The sequence below is a fragment of the Cydia pomonella genome, chromosome 4 (genome assembly GCF_033807575.1).
Source record: "Cydia pomonella isolate Wapato2018A chromosome 4, ilCydPomo1, whole genome shotgun sequence".
Lineage (NCBI taxonomy): Eukaryota > Metazoa > Arthropoda > Insecta > Lepidoptera > Tortricidae > Cydia > Cydia pomonella.
This window is the reverse complement of record NC_084706.1, coordinates 15978602-16000776: the sequence shown is the minus strand read 5'-3', so window position 1 is coordinate 16000776 and position 22175 is coordinate 15978602. Positions and strand designations below refer to the sequence as shown.

The following is a 22175-nucleotide window of genomic DNA, read 5'->3' as shown; positions in this document are numbered from 1 at the left end:
TAGCCGAGTATGAAGGCGACGTCATAACCCACGAGGACCTAAAAACCCGAAGGGGGTATGACACACTCTGGAGTTTCCTGTAGAACATGGCTGGCAATTTGGTTTCGATCTAATTGGCAGCTATGTTTTATGGATCTCCCGGTTCCGCTTAGGGAGTAGGTGACCTAGGCGGACTACACTCACCTACCTGCGTTTGTCCTGCGCAGTAGAGCGCCGTCAGCGGGGATGCAGGAGTCCTAGGGGCCGAGGCCCGCAGGGGGTCGGGGTTAGTTATCCCCTGTGGGCCAATATGCCCTTTTTGGTCCGAATTTCCGGCGAAACGGTGGCCCTGCAACTAGCCACTGCAGGGTAATGGACACGCGTCCCGTACGGTCGAGGTGGTACGGTCCGCAGGCGAGGTGTGGGGAGGGGCGTCCTCTGGGAGGATGCCTGGGGCTCGGCCATGCTGACGGGGCAAGGGCGCGTGGAACCACTGGAGGAGATGGGATCGTCTCTTCCAGCCACGTGTCTGCAGCTCCCGATGTCGCGCAGGAGAACCAACTCAACACACCTATACCTCTTGGGTATTCCTGGTGTCCAAAGTGACATCCCCAAAGGTGCGGGCTCCATGGAGGGTGGGAAGCTCGAGAGGTGAAAACAAGCAAAAGGAACAATGGATGAACCAAGATCCCAAACCCCAACACCGGAGGGAGACGGAGCAGCTTCGGCTGTACCGGGAACCTCCACCCAACACACCACACCACAGGGTCAAGGAGCTGTTTCGACAGTTCCTCCCTCCTTAACACGTGCCTACAGGGAGGCACAAGCAACCCTGGCAGGCAACAACACACACGATGGTGGAGCTGTTCCGACAGTTCCGCCACACACCACACCACACAAAACACACACACACCGTGGCGGCGCAGTCTCGACAGTACCGCCATGCAAGGGACAGTCCGCACCAGGTGGGAGAGCCGCCGGGAAACCGAAGGCACGTAAACCTGATGCGTTGACGCCCAAAGCAGCAGGCCCGGTGCTCCAGAGTACTGCGCCTCCACTACCGACACCGGGGACATCCAAGGGTGCCATACCGAAGGGAGGGAAACCCCCCGCCAAGGTAAAGCGCACCCAGCCCCTACTACCAACACCGGGGACATCCACGGGTACCATTCCAACGGGAGGGAAACCCCCCGTATCGGAAAAGCGTACCCGGCCCCTACCTCCAGCACCGGGGACATCCAGGGGTGCTGTTCCAACAGGGGGAAAACCCCCTGTTACGGAGCAGGACCCGGTGATTGAACCGGTGCAGGTGGTGTTGGACCCTATCTCTGCCCAGCTGGAGGCTGGCTGGACCGTACACGAGTCCAGGAAGGCGCGGAAGCGAAAGCCCGGTAAACGGGCTGAACTTCCTGTGCCCCCGCCTCCACCTGTTACAGCCGCGGCTAAGCCGCACAAGCGTAACAGGAAGCAACGGCAGAGATACAGAAGGGCCCAAGCGGCCCTGAACAACACCGCCCCGGAGCCCCAACAAGGCGCCCCTGGAAAGGATGGGGAGCGGGCAGCAGCTGGCCCACCAGCAGCAAACCGCGCCCCCCTTCAGGGGAAAGGGGCGAAAGGAACCAGGGCCGAGGGTGGGAGTAACCAAGGGGCCCGGTCGTCTGCCAAGAGGGCTCGTCTTGACGAGACCATATCCCCCAGGGGCGAGCCTAAGAGGCAGAAGACTGGACCGCGAGGTGAAACCCCCCATGCCGACTATGCGGAGGCTGCAAAGGCGGACCTACTGATGGCAGTGACCACTGCCACCTCGGGACACCTGAGCCCGCAGCAGTCGGAGGAGGTCCAGAGGCAACTGCTAGCCCTGCTCTCACAGGAGGCAAAGCAGCCGACCGAAAGCCTTCCCGCGGGACCGATCTTCAGGGGCAAGCCTACCTGGGCTAATGGCTCCTTGAGATTGTGGTGCGAGGATCAGGCTACGCTAGCATGGCTCAAGCGCAGCGTGGCCACCATCACCCTCGATAAGGGGGAGAAGGTGGTGGTCAGGCGCCTCAGCGAGGTGCCAAAGCGAGTACGATGCGGCATCCTGTTCCCGGGCGTCTGGAAGGACTTTGGCGAAGTAGGCCGAGCCCTTCGGTACCAGAACCCGTGGGCGGAAATAGACCGCTGGCTACTCAACCGGCGCGAGGTGCAGGGAACGGAAACGTTCGCTGTCGTCAGCGTGCCGGAGACAGTGGTGCAACCCTTGGTGGACCGCGGGCGCCGACTTGGCTTTATGCTGGGGTCGGTGTACGTGAAGTTCGAGGGGGCACGAGGAAAATTCAGGGAGCAGCCGCCCCCTGTTAGCACTGTCGCCACTGGTGGCGAAGCCGCTGCACCGTCCGAGCCCATGGACACTTCCGGGGCGACGCAGGAACCCATGGACGAAGTCCAGGTGCCTGAGTCGCAAGCTCCAGCGCAACCTCCCTCCGTCTCCGAGGAGAACGAAGAAGAACTTCTTCGTGACTCCTCGGAGAGTGAGGGGGAATGCGCGCAGGGGCTAGGGAAGTTGGCCATCGACAAGGAGGAGGAGGAGCCGATGTCGGCGGAGGAGGGTGATCCTTGTGAAGGAACTCCCTTCGCCCATTGGTAAATTCCTCCAAGCCAACCTCCACCACAGCGAAACGGCGACGGCGCAGATCCGGAAGTGGTTGGAGGACAACACAACAGCCGTAATTCTGATCCAGGAGCCGTGGGTCAGAAGGGGCTCTGTCTGCGGACTCCGCAACTTAGGAGGTAAGCTAACAGTCTACTCGGGCCCGGACAACCCCCGGGCTTGCATCTACACAACCAATAACATACATGCGCAACCTCTAACGAGCTTCTGTTCCAGAGACCTGTGCGCTATAAAACTGCACGGGGCGCAAGACTCCAGCCTGCAGGAGGTGGTAGTAGCCTCTGTGTATATGCCGGAGGCTGAAGAACCACCACCGCACGACATGGCAAGGCTGGTCAACTACTGCGAAGAGGCAGGGCTCGAGCTCATCGTGGCCACCGACTCGAACGCGCATCACCCCCTATGGGGGATGGAAGCAGGTAACGAGAGAGGTAAGAAGCTCGTCGAGTACCTATTCACTACAAACCTCAACCTCCTTAACACAGGTTCAGAACCGACATTTGTAAACAGACGCAGCAGGACAATCATTGACCTGACCCTTGCAACCGAAAAAGCATCGAGACTAATCTCGGGCTGGCATGTATCGAAGGAGGTATCGTGCTCAGACCACAAGTGGATTCGATTTGACATTCAGGTAGAAACACGAGCAGCAGTGCCCAGGCGGAACCCACGCAAGATGAATCGTGACCTTTACACGGTGCGATTGTCTACAACATTGAAACAGCTGGAGGGTCCCCCTAGAATAGAAGGCACAGCGGGCATAGAGGAACAGGTAAGCATTCTTACGAGCACCATTCTGGATTGCTACCATCAAGCATGCCCCTTATCGACCCCACCGACCAGAAGCAGAGGGAAAAACAACTGGTGGGGACCTGAGCTGGAGAGACTCAGGGGCAAGATGAGGAGGCAACTGAACAGAGCTATGAACACAGGCGCTGACGAGGACTGGGACAACTATAAGTCCACCAAGGCCAAGTACAAAAAACGTCTCAGGTACAGAAGCACAAACTCTTGGCGCAAATTCTGTACAGACATCGAGACCACCACGCAGGCCAACAGGGTAAGGAAGGTCCTCTCCACCAACTCGACCATAACCTTAGGATCCCTGCGTAAGCCAGACAACTCCCTCACAAACTCACCGGAGGAGGCGGAACGGGTCCTAGTGCAAACGCACTTCCCGGACTGCGTGATATCGCACCCAGTAAGTTGGAACGAGATGGAGACAACCACCCCGACGGAAGGCGAGTGGCTACAGACATATGAGGTAATCAGCCCGCAGCGCACGCAGTGGGCCCTAAACAGCTTTGACTCCTTCAAATCTCCAGGTATGGATGGGATCTTCCCTGCGCTTCTTAAATGGGGCGGGAAGCATCTCACTCTGAAGCTGACCATCGTTCTGCGCGCCTGTCTGGCACACAGATACGTGCCGAAGCAATGGAGGGAGGTCAAGGTTATCTTCATACCGAAACCAGGTAAAAGCGACTACTCGGACCCCAAATCCTTCAGGCCCATTAGTCTGACCTCTTTCATGCTGAAAACATTAGAGAGGTTGTGTGACAGGTACCTTAGGGAGAGGGTGCTAATTAATGTGCCCTTGCATCCAAACCAACATGCCTATAGCCCTGGCAAATCTACAGAATCGGCACTTCATGCAGTGGTAAGTAAGATTGAGGTGGCGATCAAGAACAGATCCATGTGCTTAGGAACCTTCATAGACATAGAAGGGGCTTTCGACAGGACCAGGTTCAGCAGCATTACAGCAGCACTGGTAAGACATGGCGCGAATGCAGTTATGACAGAATGGATAAACAACATGTTGAGCCAGCGAACCATCAAACTCGGCACGGGCGAAACACAACAAGCATTAGTGGCAAAAGGATGCCCCCAAGGAGGAGTCCTATCACCACTACTATGGAACCTGGTGGTGAATGACCTGATCACCACACTAAACAACAATCACTATTACACAATCGGCTATGCTGACGATATAGTGATACTGACGAGCGGCAATCATTCAGGTACGGTATGCGATGTTACCCGCTCTGCACTAGCCATCGTGGAGCGCTGGTGTATTAACAACGAACTCTCAGTCAATCCCAACAAAACTGAGCTGGTTATGTTCACCAACAAACGCAACTTGGGAAACTTCTGCCTTCCCAAACTGTTCAACACTGAACTCCAACTATCTGCAGAGGTAAAGTATTTAGGGGTAATACTTGACAGCAAATTGAATTGGAGTAATCACTTAAACGGCAAAATTGACAAAGCCACGGTCGTATTCTGGCAATGTCGTAGAATGGTGGGTAGAACCTGGGGGCTAACCCCCAAGATCACTCTATGGCTTTACCAGGCAGTCATACGACCAATAATAAGCTACGGTGCAATAGTTTGGTGGCCACGCACCAAACTATCCACAGTTGAAGCTAAACTACAACGACTCCAGAGGTTGGCCTGTTTGGCGACTACGGGCTGCATGAGGACAACACCAACCGCGGCCCTGGAAGCTTTACTGGGCCTGCCGCCGCTGCACCTCTTTATACAACAGGAAGCGCTAGCTTCGGCGGTACGTCTCAAAAAATCGAATCTCTGGAGACCACCCAGGGTACCACACACCGAGATCCTCTACGAGGCGATAGGTAAGGAACCGCTAATAGAAGCGGTGACTGACAGGATACCCAGGCAATACATCTTCGACAAGAAATACAAGATACAGTTACACGAAGAACCTCGTGAAGGACTTAACCCGAGAGAGCTGAGAATCTTCACGGATGGATCAAAGACAAGGTCAGGCACTGGCGCGGGAGTATTCTCAGAGGACCTAAACATACATATCTCAACACCACTAGGCGCCCACAACACAGTCTTCCAGGCGGAATGTATGGGCATTATAATGGCAGCACACGCAATCGTCTCAAGGAAAGTAGAGGACTACCCCATCCGCATACTCTCTGACAGTCGGTCAGTACTGCAAGCTCTGCAAAGTTATACTTTGACCTCAGGGCTAATCTACGAATGCCACAAGGCTCTGTCAGAGGTAAGCACCACCACCAGCGTAACTCTGCAGTGGATTAAGGGACACAGCAACTCGCGAGGGAACGATGCAGCCGACATATTGGCGAGAGGTGGCTCGGAACTGAGGGTGGCAGGACCGGAGCCAATCATACCTCTGCCTTATGCCTGGCTCCGGAACATGCTGAGACGCAACACCAAGGTAAAACACCAACAGTACTGGTCTAACCTAGGCACGTGCAGGCAGGCGAAGGAGGCCCTCCCGACAATCGACCCCGGTTTGTCGAGGAGGCTGAGACAGCTGAAGAGGCCACAGCTCCGGCTTTTGACTGGGGCCATAACCGGCCACGCCCCACTAAACAAACACCTATTAACCCTACGTGTTACAGATAGCCCCCTCTGCAGAGCGTGCATGGAGGAGGAGGAGACAGCCGCCCACGTCATTCTTGAATGCCCAGGGGTGGCAGAATACCGGGCACAATACCTCGGTTCCCCGGGGTCTCTCCCAGAAGTCGTCGGCAACATCAAGGGTCTGCTAGGCTTCCTGGTAGAGTTGGGTTGGCAGGAGTAGTGCCGTCAACCCACCATCACGCAAAATAGGCGCGAATTGCGACGTCGAGTTGCGGAAACCCAGCCCGCGAATACGAATAACGAATAACGAATACCTATCACTTTTACAGAAAAAATAATATATAAAAAAACTGGCAAATATCTAAATTAAAAGTGACTTTTCATTGTAGTTCTAAAGACCTTAGTTTGTTCTCAATCGCATTAGTTTTTTTCATTTGAAGTTTACAGTTTTTTTTCGGTGCTCCCCTTAATTCGTTGTAATTTTAGTTTTAATCATCTAACCTATTTTACCTAAAGCAATAGTTGAATGTCGACATTAATTTCATTAGCTAAACTAATGATATCATGTAATATATCTCGTGGGCATTTTAATTATGTAAGTCTGCATATTTTGTTACATATAAAATAAAATAGGTATAGTCTGTCCGTTTTCCTAAGATCGAGTACGCCATAGTAAATGTATGGCGAACTTGATCTTAGAAATCAGACAGGCTATAAACTAGTTAACTAGTCTTTATCTTACGCTACTGTAGGTACTAGCAGTCTCAAGAAAAGAATGAGTATAGTTTTCCTAGTTCTTGCTAACTGACAAGTTATTAGTATTCTAAGTTCTCTGGTTCTAACAAGCTATGGATATTATTAATATGAAAAAAATGCGCGTGATTTTATGTGACATGTATGCTAGTTTTTCTTAAATTAATACTCGACAAAATATTATAATGTCCTTTACATAAGATATGAGTTATGACAAACATTTTAATTTTTTAACTATGTCACTATTAGGATAGAAACTTTTTTGTTTGTGCAATTTTTAGTCCCCCCCCCCCCCCCCCCCCCCCCGCCTTTCGAAGTTTAACCTAGGTACTGAAACCATTATATATGGAATAAGATATATGTATTATAAATCTTGTTATTTGTTAGCTATTAAATAATATACTATAAAGAAATATTTTAGCGATTATAAGCAAATATTGCATGCAGTAGAGTGATTAGAGGGTAGGACAATTGCAATTTAAAAAAAACGATGCGAAGTTAAACATACATGCACATATAAACAAACATTTAGTCATAAGCAAAACTTATTATTAAAATATTTACCAGAAGGAGAGCATGTTATGGAGCCCGCAGATATTGACGAATGGCGTGAGTGACGATGATTTATTATGTACATGTCCTTGGTCAAATGTAATAAAAGTCAACCACCCATTCAGTAAAAAAATCTAGGGTTTAACTACATTGTGCAGTTTCCTTTGACAATTCGCATTACTTTAATCGTAAAAACTAAAATAGTTGACAGGTTTACACGAGTGGAAATATTTACATATTGTAACCATTTCAAGATCAAAATATACTATCTCGAATCAATAATCTTTCACCAACGGGCATTAGAATATTCAAACACATTAAACTGGCTTTTTCAAGGCTACTTCGCCAAATCTTTACAAGAAATTGCGAGCCTTAAAATGACACTGACAAAAATCGGAGCACTGAAAATTCATGAACCGAATGTCTGTCAAGTCAATAGTGAGGTGACTGAGGTGACGTGCGGAGCAAAGAGCATATAATCACTACGTTTTAAGAGACGGGACTTCCATACTAGCGAGTGGAATCCCTTTGTTTCGCAAATCATTACCAAAATGTACGACAAAGAACTGTCAAAGAACCAAAGTACCAACATAAGCAATTTAAATAGTGTAGTACGCTACACGCTTGCGTTTCTTATCGATATCGATAAAATGGGGAGGGTTGAAATATAGACTCTTGTCTACAAATTTTGTACTCGAAATCAAGTTAGGATCGAGTCCACATTTAAGTTGTATGTTATATAGTGGATAGTTCTATGAGTGGACTAATACGTGGTCGAGCCTAATGTGGACTCGATTTTTTTTAGAACACCTTGTTGTTCTTCACCACTAGGAAGGATCAAAGTAGCACTTTTTTCCCTACTAGGATGGATCACTTTTTTCCTCTTTTTGCATACTTCTTAGGTTAAATTATTTAATTTAATTACCATTAATTAAATATATTTATTTATTTATTTGTACCATAATAATTTCCTCATAGGTGATGTGCAAAGCAGTATGTAAATTTATCACGTGGTAGCAAAAATATTTCCACCTTAGGGTGGTATTCCACCTATCCAATTTCTTGGTCCAATGTCATTGCGTCTCACTCTGTCATTAATCAAAATGTGAGACGCAATACACATTGGACAAAGAAATTACATAGGTGGAATACCACCCATAGGCGTTAACACTTGAATCCCTCACTACGCTAGGATTCTATTTTAGAATACCTCGTTACACTCAGATTGTAATTACAAAATCCTTCACTATTTCTATTCTTAATTTTTTTTTATTAAAAGCACTATTTTCAAAATGATCTGCAGATACATGTTTCAATAAATGTAACTTTTCTATGGGAAGATGTATCAGGTCTTCGTTCCCAACAAATTTAACCCACTGCCTGCATCTGAAAACATACAGCCTTGGTTATGTACAGTTTATATTCCAAGTGTTTGCTAATGAGATGATCAACTGATTATTTAGCGCTAATATGCATCTATAAATCAAATCAAATATGTTAAATAATGACCATTAATGCATAGATGATAGATAATTTTCCACTGAAAATCTTGGACGAATTATTTTTTCTGTCATATTGCATGCAAGTTCTCAGGAAATTTCACATATTTTATTTAATACTTACACTGATATACAAATAAACATACAATTATCGATAGTTTTAGTACATCCCTAGTTCACAACTAAACATAATATAAAATATCAAATTTTCGATGTGTTTAAAGCCTGCTGCACCAAAATAAGGTCAAAAGTATCTAAAGCAATACGTACCGGTCTTTATCCAAGGGAAATTTCGCCATAAAATCCCTTTTTTCGTGATTTTCTCGAGTGGCTCGTTTGCCACATATTTCACACTTAGTAATCCGTTTTCTCGGTGGCATTGTAACAAACTCGTTCTTTACTCTGATCACGGTTCACTATTTTCGATATTTTCACTAAATAATAAAGAAATTGCACGAAATACCCGAACAAAACATTGAAGCCTTCATAACAAACAAAACAATTAGGCTAAACTTGACAGAATAAATAGCACTGACGTTTTATTTTTCTTCGTTGGCAAAGATTTGCGAAACAAGTTCCATACAAAACTTATTTTGTTCTTAGTTGCGTCAGCCTGGTGCGGAGTACGAAAAATAATTAGGTCTATGGATGCGTAGTATCTCTATATAGTTTGTGGTCTATGGTGCACATAGTGCGTAAATATATATACTGGCAACACTAGGTTCAGACCGTTTGAGATCGTTATAAACACGCTCCTAATTTTATTTCCTACCATCTATCAGCTAATGACCTACCGCGAATCACATTCGACGTGTTGCTACTCTGTCGCACTTGTAAATTTGTACGTAAGTGTGACACGTCGAACGTGGTTGGCGGTAGGCCCTCTTATGTGCATTGTGCTGTCAAATGTCAACGGCTGACTCAATCACTATCACTGCGGCGGCGGGGCTGGCGCCTTCGAAACGAAACAATGGGAACCAGCTGATATATATAAATTTTGACAGACACACGAGCACAATTTACAAGTGGAAATATGTCTGATGAGTGGCAAGCTTATGTTCAAGACCCTAGATCTATTTGTAAGTATGGGGACACATGTTATCAGAAAAATCCAGACCATCACAACAAATATAAGCATCCGCCTGCTAATCCGAAGCACAAAGTGGATACTCATAGAGGTGACAAGCGGTTCTCGCCTTATACCAAGGAAACTATGAAAGCTGAGTCTGGCGAAGACCGTCCTCAGAATGCTGAGAAATACGGCAAACGCCATAAAGTATCTGAGTACGAGACAAATAGTACATCTAATAAGAACGACCCTGGTAAGACAGAAGTACCAAGTCCTTGTGAAAATGAAACTAAACTATGCCATGTTGATGTGAGCTATACGGATGTTATGAACCAAATTCCAAAAGACCTAACCTATCATGAAAGTACAACCGAACAAAGTAAATACAAGGAGCTTTTCTTGGTTGAGATGCCAGAAGATTTCTTCAAATTCTTCGAGTGCTTGAAAGAAGAGAATGATGGTGAGAAATTATTATCAAGTGTTAATTTACAACTGATTGGGCCATATGAGTTGTTGTTAGGAAAGTTACCAGTCCTAGAGAACAAAGATCTATACTTGATACATTGGAGATTCTTCTATGATCCACCAGAGTTTCAGGTAAATAGGAGGATTTTTTTACAGTTTTATAATGTTGATTCAGTTTGCCTCAGCATGTATAGAGTTAGACCAAGTCAAGTCTGCAACTATTTTGATAGTACACACAGTGCAAGTGTTATTTACACATCATAATTTCATAGAAGTTTGACATTTAAATTAACACTTGCACTGTGTGTGTATAATATAAGCTAACATTTACATACATTGCACATAGGGCTTGTAATTTGAATATTCCAATATACATTTTAATTCAAAAGTATCGCATAGGTAGGAATCGGACAAGTAAAGTGTATTTTTATTGCCAAAATGCTTATTGAAAATAGTTAACTTTCCGTAACATATGTGATTTATAATTGTTACATATTTGCTGGCTCGGTTTTAAAAAATTATATTAGGAACCTAAATATCATTTTTGAAGACCTATCCATAGATACTAGGGCTCCTGATATCCGTGATACACGCCGATCCGTAGCTACGGGTTCTTAAGCCCGGCGGTACTAAGATCACGAATTTCACGAACACGGCAAGGTACGTACCTCGTACCTGCGTTCGCGACCGGATTCACGTGACACGCCGTGACACGCCATGATACGTAGCCCGTACCTGCGTTCGTGTGCGGAGCTTCGGGCTCGGTTCCGTTGGATAGGTACTTATCGCACGTCTCGTAGGCCCGGGAGAAAAATAAATAAGGACTAGGTATTATTGAATTGAGTTACCACTTAGTATATTGAATACGGGACGTTCGTCGGACAAACATTTACGTGTGAATTAAACTTAAATTGTAATTTTTGCATCGATTTGAATATAATGATTATATCTAAATAATTTATGGGGTTATCCTGTTTTTTGTATAACCAGCTAATGATTAATAGTCAAAACTAGCGACCTGCTCGTTGCATAGCACTAATATAAATATAAGTTGTAAAACTCCCTAGTAAGTATCATTATAATTATGAACTTAAGCAACGCTGTGCTACTGGTTGTCATTATTAAATCAAAAGAAGACATTTTTTTCTGTTAAGTATTAATGAAATGAATGAAACATACTTGTAAAAGCTTGCTACTATCAAAGAATATGACGTAGCCTAAATATAAACAAGGCAATCCTAATCCAAAGAAACAAAAGGGTAAATTTCTGCAAATCTTCGGTAGGTATGATAAAGGTAATACAGGTATAGTTTCTATTTTTCTCCGTGAGCTTCTACGGATTATCGTCTTATCTATTGTTTAAAAACCGCAAAGGCGCGTGCCACTATGAAAAAATGGTCAAGCCGCATAGGTAGCGTTTATTGAATTACTACTCTATTGAGCACGGAATAAGATTCATTATGAACTAATACAGAATTCTAACAGAATAGCTGTCTGATCTCTATTGGTGCGTCTAAGGTAGGCGACTAAACGCTCTCAAACCAGCTTAACTTGTGACACTGCGATCCGAAACAAAGATACGTATTCGAAGACCTCGCTTGCACTGGTAATGCGAGCGCACGGCTAGCTAGCGCCAAGGAAGCAATGTTATGTTTCTCGAGGAGCAGGTAAAAAACAGGGCCGGATTTTCGGTATAAACAAATTCAACAAAACCACATGTACGGGGCCACGGAAAAAAAAGTACGCAGCTGCAGTTCTTATCAGTTTCGGACTTTCGGCACATTAAAGAGTACTGTTTATTTCTAGATTGAAGGTAATAATGACATATTATTGTTCGAGCGTTTTATTGTATGACTAACAAGCTAAGCCAACATACCGGGTTTTTTTTTTTGTAGATAAGAAGTGCAGTTGCACGTGCAGACAAAGATAATAAGATTTGCGAGCGACGTATTAAAATGAAACAAACAATATACATAAGTAGCTGTGGGCTTTACCTTTTATTAGTGAAGTTGAAAGAAGTGTCCGCGATGTTTTGTTTTACAAATTCGTGGTATTTTTTATTTAATCCGGAGGGGGCAGTTTAGAATTTTGAACTCACATTCATTGTCATTAGTTACTCCTGACATCACAGTTAGTGTCCTGACACACAGTGTTGTTGTATTATTTTAGCAACTCGTTTATTAAAGTAGCTATTCATTGTAATTAATGTTTGGTTCTTTTCATTTATTACTCATTAATATTTAAAAGGCCATACTATTGGAAATAAATTTTAATTGAAAAGTAATGAAACAGAATTAGAGCTATGAATAAAAAAATCATGATAAATATTTATTCGTAGCTCTTAGAGACCGCATCGTATCTTCACTCAACGTCGCGGGCGGACCGAACCGGCGTGTTCTTAAGATACGTGAAGCCGTGATCACGCCTACACGGATCTACACGGATTCACGTACCCTAATTTCACGTACCCGAATGTCACGTGCGGAACGGACCAGAAAACCGTTGCCGTGAATCACGAAACCGGGCGCACGGCTACGGGTTCACGAATCACGGACACGACCGCGAGCCCTAATAGATACCCCACACGTATGGGTTTGATGAAAAAAATTTTTTTTTAATTTTATGACGTATTAAAAAAAAACTACTCACTAGATTTCGTTCAAACCAATTTTCGGTGGATGTTTGCATGGTAATGTATATCATATATTTTTTTTAGATTTTTCATTCTGTTATTTTAGAAGTTACAGGGGGGGGGGGGACACATTTTTTCACTTTAGAAGTGTCTCTCGCGCAAACTATTCAGTTTAGAAAAAAATGATATTAGGAACCTAAATATCATTTTTGAAGACCTATCCATAGATACCCCACACGTATGGGTTTGATGAAAAAAAATTTTTTTTTAAATTTTATGACGTATTAAAAAAAAAACTACTTACTAGATCTCGTTCAAACCAATTTTCGGTGGAAGTTTGCATGACAATGTATATCATATATTTTTTTTTAGTTTTTTCATTCTGTTATTTTAGAAGTTACGGGGCGGGGGGGGGGACACACATTTTTCCACTTTGGAAGTGTCTCCCGCGCAAACTATTCAGTTTAGAAAAAAATGATATTAGAAACCTCAATATCATTTTTGAAGACCTATCCATAGATACCCCACACAGGGTTTGATGAAAAAAATTTTTTTTTTAAATTTTATGACGTATTAAAAAAAAACTACTTACTAGATCTCGTTCAAACCAATTTTCGGCGGAAGTTTGCATGACAATGAATATCATATATTTTTTTTAGTTTTTTCATTCTGTTATTTTAGAAGTTACGGGGGGGGGGACACATTTTACCACTTTGGAAGTGTCTCTCGCGCAAACTATTCAGTTTAGAAAAAAATGATATTAGGAACCTAAATATCATTTTTGAAGACCTATCCATAGATACCCCACACGTATGGGTTTGATGAAAAAAATTTTTTTTTTTTAATTTTATGACGTATTAAAAAAAAACTACTTACTAGATCTCGTTCAAACCTATTTTCGGTGGAAGTTTGCATGACAATGTATATCATATATTTTTTTTAGTTTTTTCATTCTGTTATTTTAGAAGTTACGGGGGTGGGGGGGGGGGGGGACACACACACATTTTACCACTTTGGAAGCGTCTCTCGCGCAAACTATTCATTTTAGAAAAAAATGATATTAGAAACCTCAATATCATTTTTGAAGACCTATCCATAGATACCCCACACATATGGGTTTGATGAAAAAAGATTTTTTGAGTTTCAGTTATAAGTATGGGGAACCCCCAAAATTTATTGTTTTTTTCCTATTTTTGTGTAAACATCTTAATGCGGTTCATAGAATACATCTACTTACCAAGTTTGAACAGTATAGCTCTTATAGTTTCGGAAAAAAGTGGCTGTGACATAATCGGACAGACAGACGGACATGACGAATCTATAAGGGTTCCGTTTTTTGCCATTTGGCTACGGAACCCTAAAAATCAATGATTAAGTGCCAGTCGCACCAAACACAGTTAACAAACTGATCAATGTCACGTAACAGAGATCTATGTATGAAACTTCCCATACAATAAAATTTTGCGAACACTTTAACGGTGACAGACGGTTTGGTGCAACCGACCCGTAGATAATGAGGCATGTTAATGCATGCTGCTAGACTTTAGACTTTTGCCAGCGATGGCTAAGAATACCAGAATAGTGTAGTTCCTCAACGATTTTCGGTAGTAAATGCAATTTGCGAGAGATTGCAAGCCCTACTTGGTCTCTACCTACCCCTCCGGGAAATAGGGGTGATTATATGTATGCATTTTTAATCTTTATTGACTTGGTCTTAGCAAGATACAATTCCTGAAATATTTGGCTGACTAATGGGTACATTATTCCTCAGCTAAAGGTGTATGGTTAAATCACTTGGGCAGGTTGGGTATGGTAAAATTTGCGAATTGCGATAGGGGCCAAGGTTTTAACTTTGGATATTTGCTTGAGGTATGTTTGTACTGAATAAAAAGAATGATCCTTTAACTTTAAATCTACGTAACGTTGCTTTGTATCTACAGTCCTACAAAAAGCATTAGCCGCACAGTAAAAATAAATTGAAATTGAGTTCGGTTTAGCTGTCATTTCACGAAGCCTATCAAGAGGAATACAGTAAAAATATTATTTCCTTCGTATTTGGATATCTACCGTTCCTTATTCACTGTTAATAACTGGTAAAACACACAGTAACTGCTGTAAGTATAGCGAATGAAATAGATTTTTTCGAGTAATAAAAAATATGCAAGTATTCGAAAACTTTGCGGCCGAATATGTGACAAATTCGAATAATCGAATTGCAAGCCCTACATGTGACTCATGTGAGATATATACTTGAAGCTCCATGCCATTTCAAAATAAAGGATATTGATACTGCAAGATTTGAAATTTCATGTTAAATAATAACAGCAAATGTTTCCTGTAATCTGGCATCATGTTACAGGCTGTCTTAAAGTCTAAGGACAAGAGTGAGTTTCACATTGGTTACTTCCGGGATGATCCGTCAGCTGAACCAGTGTTTCTTGCTCACAATGACTCCTCTAAGGGTTATCATATTACACCCTATGCCAGCAATATCTTTGGGGCAGTCTAGTAAGTAGCACTTTATAATAATCATGTTCCCAAAATCCCAGTAAATGGCTGAGAGGAAATCAAAAAAGCATTGATCCTAAAATCTACTTGGCCTTTCCGTATAATCAAAAAAAATGAACCCATATTTCACAATATGTTTACAAATTACATCATAAAAAAATTATATTAAATATACATTTCATATATTTAGTATTATTCAATAAATTACTGTGTGCAAAACACAAAGGATTTCGTCTTTTTAATTTCACCTCCCTCCTTATAGGGAAAATAATATTTAATAAACAAAAGCATTTCAGTAGTTTAATTGCAAAGGTACCGAAAGTACAGAGATAAATAGCTTATTTGGTATACCTATATAATAATAATTATTTTATATATAATCTATAGATTCATTGCATATTTGCAGTCTATACCTTGAAAATCAAAAGAAATCTCCTTTCACTGCCATGACATACAAGAAGACAATGGAAAAGGTAAAATCCTGGGCAGAGAAGCATAACTATTCAATAGAAGAGTACAATGCCAAAAGAAGAACCAACCTGAGCATAGCCAAGACACTGCATGGTGCGGGCATCATGGTGCCATATGACAAGAAGACACAGTTAGGCTATAGGCGTTTGGCAGAATCAGATGGTAAGACATACTCACAACTCCAATGGCTGGAGCAGTATGTGCTGCCTCACTTTCTGTCCCACTCCAACGGCTGTGTAAACACCCGCGCCTGCCTCAGTAGTCTCCAGCCGCCGATGTGAACACACGTCAACTACACACTTATCTGACCATTTGTAAACCTTAAGGATTACCTCGCGCCTTTTCTGTCGCTTGAATATGAATACATGCGTCTATTTGCCTTTCTATCGCTTAAGCTTATGCAAAAACTATAGAAAACATACAGAATTTCGATTTTCGCCGTAGGCGATTATTGAAAGTGTGATATAGTATTTTATGCATCAGTTGTATAAGAAGGGTCAAAAAAGGCGAGTGGCGTGAGTTACAATGTGAGCCGGAGCCGAAGGCGTAGGCGAACATTGTAAAGGAATACGCCACGAGAATTTTTTGACCTACTTATACAACGTTGCATACAATATTTTTCCTACGAGTCAACAAAAATAAATCTTAATTTAGGTAAACAAATGACAGCAAAAGTATATAGCCAAGACGCGCGACCATACCTTGTTACGCGCCCGGCCCGCCCCGGGCCGCGGCCGGCCGGTCGGCGACACCTCCTCGTAACTCATGAGGCCCTGGTACTCGCTACTTGCTAAATTAATTTTTTGGACAGTTTTTTCTCAATTTTGGCCACCGTAGCCTACGGAGACTAACAAGCAACGCTAAGCGGTCTTCGTAGTCTATGGGTGTTGCTATATTACGGGTGTCACATGCGTGTTTCTGACTCTTGGTCTATCGGTTGGCATCTTGGCTAGGCACCATGGGTGCGTAGCCAACATGCCAATCGTTTACGATACGACAACGAAACACTATCTGTTTCTCTATCGCACTAATATGCGCAAACGATTGGCATCTTGGCTAGACAGCATGGGTGCGTAGCCAACATGCCAATCGTTGACACTACGACAACGAAACGCTATCTGTCTCTCTAACGCGCTAATATACGCAAACGATTGGCATCTTGGCTAGGCACCATTAGTGCATAGGCAACATGCCAATCATTTACGCTACGACAGCGAAACGCTATCTGTCTCTCTATCGCACTAATATGTGCAAACGATTGGCATCTTGGCTAGGCACCCTGGGTACTTAGCCAACACAATTAATGCTGTGACTTTCTGCAAATTTAGCCATAAGCGCATGTTCTTATTTATACCTACATTCATTTACTATCTATGTATTTCATTTTCCATTGGTGTGAAAGAGATAGAATAAAGAGCAAGGATTAAAGTACACTCTGTATACTACTACTGTGCATATAAAATAAAATAAAGAGTGCCCATATGATATAACACTTAAATTAATGTTGCTTGAAATTATATTGAAAACTATCAAGATTATTCTTGTCTGCATTTAAACTTAAACGCGCGTCGCGTTGTCGGCGCTCGCGTACCGAGCGCCAACGCCATCTATCGATCAGCGTTATTTCACGAAATCGGAGATCGCTCTAAGGAATAAGGGCTCTTAATGTGCACTACGGGGGTCTTTATTGGTTATTATCTTTCTAGTGCTCTCACTTAATTTTGCCACGGCTCATTGAGGGGGATTGGGGACCGACCGCTCGGTAATCTAATCCCAACAAAAACTAGTTTTTACAAAAGAAGCAGACAAAGAGGCCTAGCCTCATTGTCAAGATGTTTTCCTTCACTGAAAAGCGACTAGAAAATGATATTTAGTACACATATTATTGAGTTAAAATGACAATCAAAATTTACTTCTTAATTTAATACCTTAGTCGTTTTTTGGCTAGCAAATTTAGACACATGGGACTCCAGTGGCGAAATTATTACTAGCCTATGCTCATGATAACTGTACACATTTACATACAATACTATACAACTATATTAACTGTATATTTGCAAAACAACATCCCTCCTTTTTTTCCAGTTTCAGATTTATGTCTAAATTGTTCTCCAATTGTTTTGTAAGTTAAAAATTATGAAACAAATAACTAGTGGATATAAAATATATTTACTTTAATTGATTACAGCAAATCTTAAGAAACTCTTCTTAAAACTGGCAGAAGCTAAATTTCAAAACGACAAGGATAAGATACTGTCAGATTTGCAGCCAATTATAACGTACGCCAACATAGCGGTGGACGAATGCGACTTCGGTACGGGTCTTGAAGTTGGGATTGACATGTTCTGTTCAGGACTGAAGGAGCTGGAAGCAAGTGCGCTGAACAGCCTCTGCTCGGTGTACTCTTTGCTGAACCGGGCGGAGTTTGGGACTATAATCCAGGTAGGTAATGTTACAGTCTAACAAATGGGTCTAAATCTAAAATCTAAGATATTGCCAAAATGACAATAATATTTAGTTTCAATTAATATGTATAAAATTATTAGTATTAGTATACAAATAAATACTAATACTAATGATTATTAAGGATTGTCGTAAATTTGTAAATAATGTATACATTAGTTAATTGTTTTATAAAGGTACTCCGTAATTGTCGTATTGTATCTGGGAAGTACTTTAAGATTATTGTTATGCAACATATGTAATATATCCCTTCGTATGTCGAATTCCCGCAGGGGGGGAAAGAAAATGGCCACGACTGTCGGCCACCATTTTGCACATTTTGCCACGTCTGTCGGGGGTTGGGCGGGCCAACACACCATCCCCAATTAAAAACGAAATAATGAAGTTTCTATAAGGCTAAAAGTTTTTTGACGATATTGACCAAATGTGGACCACGATGTGGTTGTACTTAATAAATAAAATAAAATGGGGTTGGCATCTGTCAAAGGTTTTTATAGATGGCGCCAGCATAAGTTTTCCCTAGACGCCAAATCAAAACTATAGTTTTGTTCAATGGGATTTGGCGTCTAACAGACAACTAGCATCCGGGTTATACAATAAAAAAAAAGATGAATTTGACACCATTGGTGGGATTGACTGAGAAATCTATACTGGCGCCATCTGTAAAAAGCATAGACAGGTCAACCCAAAAAGACTACAATCCGAAGCAGCTGTGGTATAACAAAATTTGAAAGAGTTGCTTTCTTCGATGCCACAATTATTACCTATGTATGTCCCATTGTATCTCGTAGGCTCCTATACCCAAACGTGCATGATGGAAGCATTACTCATCTTAATAATCTTGGTTACAGGCTCACCTAAAATGTCGTCGCAAAGGGTCAGACATGTCTATTCTCAGTATTGGTAAAACAGCAACACATTTGTGACATTTGGATACTCAGGTAATGTTATTGCCCGGGTCCACATAGAGCGAGCATACGCGCGAGGCAATTTCCTCACGCACAAACCGGCCAGTGTAGAAGTGCCTCGGCCGAGGCGGCGCGCTCGGCCAAGGAAAACGCATGCGGTTTGTGCGTGAGGAAATTGCCACGCGCGTATGCTCGCTCTGTGTGGACCCGGCTATTTAATATAAGTAATTTTTTCGAGTGTAACTATTTTTTTAAGTAAAAAAAGTGTTAATAATACCTATTGAAACATTTTATTTCGTCCAAACATCCTTTAGTTTAGGTATACAACAAAAAACCAATCGAACATAAACAAAAATGTCAAAAAATAAGATATATGTTGCACTTGGGTGAATCAACTTTTTTTTGTCACTTGTTGTCAAGGTTATGGGTCCTTGGCCACTTTTAAATCCCTGGTTTCATGTATTTAACCAATTTTTTAATGGCAATTATGTTATAAGCCCCATGATTATGTTCTCTTTGATAAGCCCTTTCCATAATGGGACATCTACTTAACATGTATAGAACATACTTCTACCAACTGTGCTACTATTATGGTCTGGCTGACGGGACAAAATAACAACAATAAAAGTTGATCCAACCACTAATATTGGAAGTAAATTTATTCCTTAGGTTTATCAGCACTGGTAATGTGCAAGAATAGAGTGATGGGGCAGTGGTCGCTGCCGTACACTTCACTCCGTATGACGCTGTCACACAGAGATGGGAGTAACTTTTCCGACAGCAAGAAGTAGTCCAGTCGCCTGAAACAAAATTCAATAATTATAGATGCTTTTAATTTAACTTTCAGTTATAAATACAATATAATATAAATATTATAGGACATTATTACACAAATTGACTAAGTCCCACAGTAAGCTCAATAAGGCTCGTGTTGAGGGTACTTAGACAACAAAATTATATATATATATATATAAATATTTATAAATACTTAAATACACAGAAAACACCCATGATTCAGGAACAAATATCCATGCTCATCACACGAATAAATACCCTTACATACTGTATTTCATCGCGCAAATTACTTAGATAATTCGCCGATAGATGGCACTGTACACAAAATACTTAGTATAGGTTAGGGTGACCAGATCTGATTTCCGGTTTTACGGGATAACTGCATTGAAAATACGGGACAGGCTGTTTTTTTTTATTAAAAATCAACATTTATTTATTTATACAAAAATCTTAAATATATAAAAGAAGAAACTGACCGACAGACATATCAACGCACAGCCTAAACCGCTGGTTCTAGAGATTCCAAATTTGGCACGTAGGTTCTTTAGAAGGTCAAGGGGTGCACTATGAAAAGGATTTTTCAAAATTTACCGCCTAAGGGGGTGAAATGGGGGTCCTAAATTTGTATGGGGAATCAAGATTAATTAGCAGTGATCGGGGATTTCTATGCCACTTGGGGTGAATGACCTCAATCATTATGCTAGTATGGACATGCCGCGGGATTCCGGGATTCGTGTGCGATATAGGAGTGTTTTGGCATGTTACTGTTAAACAATTAATCATGCATTGCATATATTATTATGAATAATAATTGAAAATTTGATTACAGATCAATTGAATAATTATATCAATAAAACCACTAAGCTCACGATACCTTTCAACGACCGAGTCGAGACCCATGTTGCAGGTAGTAAACGCGTAAAAATTCAGTAGAACGATACATTGGTTACGCGTTGGTCTTCTTTTAATAAAAAGCGTGACTTACAAAAACAATATTCTTTATTATCTTCCAAAAATCAACAAATTACATAGAATTAAAATCTTAGAAATTGTATAAAATCAGACTATAACTTTCTTATTGCTAACAAAAGATTTTAAAACTAGGTAAGTAAATATATATATAAAAATAACAGTCAGTTTTCACATAAAAATTGTATATTATACATAATCATTTATTTCGAAATAACATATTATTTTTTATTACTTTTGGTCTCTATAAAATTAAAATAACAAACCATAATTTTTTCAATGTTATCTAATGTTAATCTATTTCGCTTGACATCTAAGATCCAGTTATAAGCCGAAAATGACCTTTCTACTTCAACCGACGTTAGCGGGGCGAATTTGTATATAGAAATTTCATCGGATGCGGATTCGTGTGATATTTGTTCGGCGTATGCTCTGACAAGATCTAAATCCGGATTTCGAGCCATGACTGCTTCTAGTTTAGTCTCTATGCGTAAACTATTACTCCAACTTACAACTGTCCGGACTTCATCAAAGATTTCTAGGGCATCGATGATTGACGTATACTACTCGTTCCAGTGGTTTAACTAAGGTGACCTCGATTATGCTAAAATGTTCATTAATATAAACCAAATCGCTCTTTATTATTGGGCTTCCTTAATATTGCTTTAGTTTTTTTTTTTTATTGATACTGCTTCCGAAGCTCTTAAACTTGATACAACTGTATTTATTTCGTTAAAATATTTTACATAATATGAGACTGCTGAAAGCCAAGTTCCCCACCTTGCAACAACAGGCTTAGGAAGTAGAGGCATGTTCAGGAATTTTTCCTTTAATATTCTGACTATTCGGAGATTTCAGAAATATTTTTTTAAGGTTTGCAATCAAAGCATCTACGTCCGAATATTGAGAACGAATATCTACCGCCACCCGATGAAGAGCATGAGCCAAACAAGTTACATGCTTCAACTTTGGAAATATATTTTTTTAAAGTCGCCCCGACTTTAACATGTATGTTACGCTGTCTGTACACATTAACAAAACATTTTCAAATTTGCTTTCGTATGAATCGCCCCACAATTGTTTCAAACATTCAACAACAAAA

General features: G+C 41.8%; 3 protein-coding genes across 3 annotated transcripts in view; 1 reads left to right on the top strand and 2 right to left on the bottom strand.

Annotated features, from left to right (window-relative positions):
- LOC133517167 (uncharacterized) overlaps nt 1-7734 on the bottom strand; it is a 48473-nt gene extending 40739 nt beyond the window's left edge. The window contains exon 1 of the mRNA XM_061850351.1: nt 7307-7734. The gene's annotated coding sequence lies outside the window, so the exon portion shown is untranslated. The remainder of the gene's footprint in view (nt 1-7306) is intronic.
- Nucleotides 7735-9708: 1974 nt separating this feature from the next.
- On the top strand, nt 9709-19585 carry LOC133517164 (histone PARylation factor 1). Its single transcript, XM_061850348.1, has 5 exons — nt 9709-10459; nt 15319-15467; nt 15874-16100; nt 18127-18380; nt 19253-19585. The coding sequence occupies exons 1-5, from the start codon at nt 9827-9829 to the stop codon at nt 19325-19327; spliced, it is 1338 nt and encodes a 445-aa protein (XP_061706332.1). The 5' UTR covers nt 9709-9826; the 3' UTR covers nt 19328-19585.
- Nucleotides 19577-22175, bottom strand: part of LOC133517160 (DNA-(apurinic or apyrimidinic site) endonuclease) — a 22112-nt gene continuing 19513 nt past the window's right edge. Inside the window, exon 6 of the mRNA XM_061850344.1 lies at nt 19577-20109. Coding sequence (XP_061706328.1) covers nt 19968-20109 — 142 coding nt within the window. The 3' untranslated portion in view covers nt 19577-19967. The remainder of the gene's footprint in view (nt 20110-22175) is intronic.

Bases quoted from the DNA above. Each gene is read 5' to 3' on its own strand.
- LOC133517164 (XM_061850348.1), top strand. From the start codon at position 9,827: ATGTCTGATGAGTGGCAAGCTTATGTTCAAGACCCTAGATCTATTTGT. The intron at 15,468-15,873 runs GTAAGTAGCACT...GCATATTTGCAG, and splicing joins AATATCTTTGGGGCAGTCTA to TCTATACCTTGAAAATCAAA. The intron at 16,101-18,126 runs GTAAGACATACT...AATTGATTACAG, and splicing joins GCGTTTGGCAGAATCAGATG to CAAATCTTAAGAAACTCTTC.